This window comes from Frankliniella occidentalis, unplaced genomic scaffold, assembly GCF_000697945.3.
Source record: "Frankliniella occidentalis isolate FOCC.00 unplaced genomic scaffold, Focc_3.1 Scaffold69, whole genome shotgun sequence".
NCBI lineage: Eukaryota > Metazoa > Arthropoda > Insecta > Thysanoptera > Thripidae > Frankliniella > Frankliniella occidentalis.
The window spans coordinates 1,387,248-1,390,947 of record NW_026267199.1 but is presented as its reverse complement, the minus strand read 5'-3'; the positions used below and the strand labels follow the sequence as shown (position 1 = coordinate 1,390,947).

The 3,700-nt window shown below is 48.6% G+C and overlaps 1 protein-coding gene across 1 annotated transcript in view; it reads left to right on the top strand.

Moving 5' to 3' along the window:
- LOC113204567 (protein trachealess) overlaps positions 1-3,700 on the top strand; it is a 111,503-nt gene that overhangs the window by 88,211 nt on the left and 19,592 nt on the right. Inside the window, exon 4 of the mRNA XM_052268431.1 lies at positions 1,130-1,345. Coding sequence (XP_052124391.1) covers positions 1,130-1,345 — 216 coding nt within the window. The remainder of the gene's footprint in view (positions 1-1,129; positions 1,346-3,700) is intronic.

Genomic DNA, 3,700 nt, shown 5'->3' with positions numbered 1-3,700 from the left:
AATAATTATTGATTTATCTCCCTTGATGCTGTGGTGCCCCGGCGGCGGTGCCTCCCCGCCGTACCCTCCCCTCCCAGTCATCTCGCGGTGATGGACCGGTCTGATGAATGGGTCGCGCCATGCCCCGCCGCGCTGCCTGGCCCGCTGTGATTGGCCATCGCTGGGGCGGGCCGCGCTAGCCGCGCTCGCATTGGCCGTCGCACTAGTGTCTCCGCGGCGGTGGCTGCTGCGCGCGACGCGCTCGTCCGCGTGAAGCATCAAACGCCCACGCCGCACATTCCTCCGTAAGAAACAGACTGTGAGTGCGAGGTATTTTCTTTCGGCGTTGGCCCGACGGCATTTGCTCGTGCGCTGCAGCCGGTGTGCTCTCTCTCCGAGTTTCTCTCTCTGAGTCTCTCTCCCGCATGCCGATACCGTGTATGAGATGACGCATCCATTAGGGGCGTTCCCCGACTACTGCCAGCTACCGATGTTCCAGTCAGGTGCGATGCAATTTATAGGGGCGCCGGAACAGCCTCCCGCCCAGCTTGTCCCTCCGAGTGCAGCAGAGCTGTGGTCCTATCCCTCCTCCGCAACCGCCCTCGGGATGGCCTCGGTGTTGACGTCGGCGTGCTCGCCGTCGTGATACGTCATCCTCTTGCGATCCTATGGTTGATTTGGAGAATGTTTTTCTGCGGGCGTCTTTATCCCAGTCCAGCTCCCGCGACTGGCGACCTTTCTCCCTCGCACTTCCTTTCTCTCCCGCCCCTCTCTCATGCCTTCTCTTATGGGCCGCAATGTGTCGCTACACGTCGCTTTAACGATCTTTTAATGAAGGGCAGGCGTGTATGGGTGTGGGTGATGAGAGCCCAGTGAAGGTGAGAGAGGGACGAGGGGGAGGGGGGAGGGAGGAGATGGGGGCGGGCACACTTCCGCCGGCAGGAAGCGACGCGCACTCCAAACTGTCGTATTGCAATCTCGAAAACAGGAATTAGTGAGGTTGATACTTGAGGAAATTTGGCATGATTTTTAATGTGCTTGTTAATTACACCTATATTTAATGCAATAGTTTATATAACCCCCATTTATCTAATGGTGCATCTCTGAGCATTTAATCTGATTTTCAACCCTAATCCGTTTTGTTTGTTTTTTTCAGTCGGACATCGTGCACCAGAGCGTGTACGAGCTGGTGCACTCGGAGGACAGGGAGGAGTTGCAGCGACAACTGCTGTGGAACTCGTTCCTGCCGCCCGAGTCCTCCGGGGTGAGCCTGACGGAGGCGCTACAACCCGACAACTCGCACCTGCTCGAGCGGTCCTTCACCGTGCGCTTCAGGTGCCTGCTGGACAACACCTCGGGCTTCCTTGTAAGTATCGTCGTGTCATATCTGGAATGTCACATTCCTCATTAGTTAGTACCAAAGTCAACAATTCCATCAGAACTGTCTGTTGCTATCCATAGCCTGCAGAGTGTTCCTACGACCTTAGAGCTTTTTCTTAGCTGCTATTTGAAAATTATGGTTAGTATTTAACAGTACGGTTTAGGAAATAATGATTGATACTCAACTAAAATTAGAAACGCACACACTCAAATTTGAAAAAGGAAACTAACTAGAAATGTTTTAACAAAGCCTCCTCATCGTCTTTTGATGCCTCTCCGTGCCTCTCCAGGCTTACGATCTCATTTGTAAGTGCATGCAGTTGCGCCTACCGAGATGATTTTTTTTTGTGGGGGGAAGGGGAGAGGGGGGTGTGAGGGCACTTCTACGCAGCGCAGAGGAGATACAACTGGATGAAGCGGAGGCGAGGCGGAGAGACAAATAATGACAATCGGGGTCGATGTTGGACTCTCTAATGCCCGGCCGGTGGGGCCGCTCCCGCTAGCTAGGGGCTCCAGCAGAGATATGGGTGCAGATAGATCATCGCCAGCGGCACCGCCGCACCGGCACCAACGGGCGTGCGGACGACAACGTACACGATTCATGGCCAAATTTTGTGCAGATTCTTGTATACTGGGAAATCAAAGGTGCTTAGTCTTGCCTTTCCAGGGGTGCTAAAGAAATTTTCAGTTTTGTGTCTCTATAAAGACTTCTGACGTTAGAAATTAGTACCTCTGTGGGAGTTTTTGTTTAACGCCCTGAACCTTTAGTCCTTTTTAAAGGTAGCACCTTTATTTTTCTAGTGTATCACAGTCAGGTTAATGAGGCCCCTTGGCCCCTTTTTTTTGTTGTTCTTATTATCCTAAAAATAACTTTTACTTGTTTACAAAAGTGGTCCACCGAAAATCACAGTGTATGATGACTAAAATTGCACATATTACCTGTGATTAAAAAACGATTTTGTGACGATTATTTCTATGAACTCGCCATTAAAAATCATCAGACTGGACATCTCTTATTTATTGTGCAATACTCTGAGTTATTACATGTTTTTTGCTATAAGCATCACACCTGTATTAAACCCTGACTCGGAAGCATAAAGCATAATAGTTTTGTGGAATAAACATCTGTCAAATTATGTGATAAAATTATATATTCACACTAAGTGCAATAGATCTTGCGAATCACATTTATATTTTAATTACATGGAAACATGTTGTTGTTTTTATCACAGCTTCAGTTACGAACGTCGATAGGAGTTATTTGTCTCACTATATGTGTTTTTGAAGGCGTAGAGGTGTTGTGAGCAAGCCTTCGTCCATAGGGGCAAAGCCAATAATTTAATGATAATAATAATAAGATTCCCCACATCCGCAGGCTTGCCCATAGTGACCAGGCAGGCAGGCGCCGCTCATCTCTCTGGCGCCAGCTACACCCACACTGTGCCGCCCTCAATGTGACGCCCCAGAGAGAGAAAGAGACAGAGAGACAGAGACCGAGAGACTCTGAGTGTGTCTGCCGAAATCAGCTGTCCGCCCCGCCCCGCCGCACCCAGCGGACCCGGAGGTCGCACCGGGTCGGCTCCTTTGCTCCGCTCCTACTCCTCCGCTGCCCTCCGCTCTGCTCCGCTGTGCCCGGCCCGGCAGCTGTCAGTCATAACTCGATAATTGAGTAATTGCCCGGCCAGCCCTCCATTACAGGACCTCCTTTGGCCGTCGGGGCGCGCCGCGCGTCCTCACTGGTCATTTGACCCGCGCTCCTTGTAAACAAAAATCTTATTGGAATATTTTTAACACAGAAAAACTAGTGCCTAGAGCTCACATATATGATGAATTGTCCCTATAGATTTGTCTCTAGCATTTCAGATATTTACAAATGGTTTTTGCCGCTGCTGTGCTATACTGACAGTGGATTTGCGATAATAGTAATACAAAATCTTGCAATAACTCCCACTTTGCGATTCCCATTATTTATCGCATCCAGGATGCGATAACTCGTTATTGCAAAATCTTGCAATATAACTGTATATAAAACATAACAATGAATCGCATTATTAGAGCATACCTCTGCGCATCTCTCATCTCTCAACTTTTCTCGATTTTTCTGATTTTTGCCGAATTTTACGCATTTTTACAGATATATACGGAATTTTACTGACGTTTACCTATTTTTACGGATTCTTCAGGGTTTTGACCGATTTTGACCAGTTCTGACCGATTTTGACGGATTCTTAGGGGGTTTTGCCGATTTTCACAGAATTTTACTGATTTCTACGGATTTTACCGATTTTGACCGATTTTGACCGATTTTGACGGATTTTGACCGATTTTGACGGATTTTGAC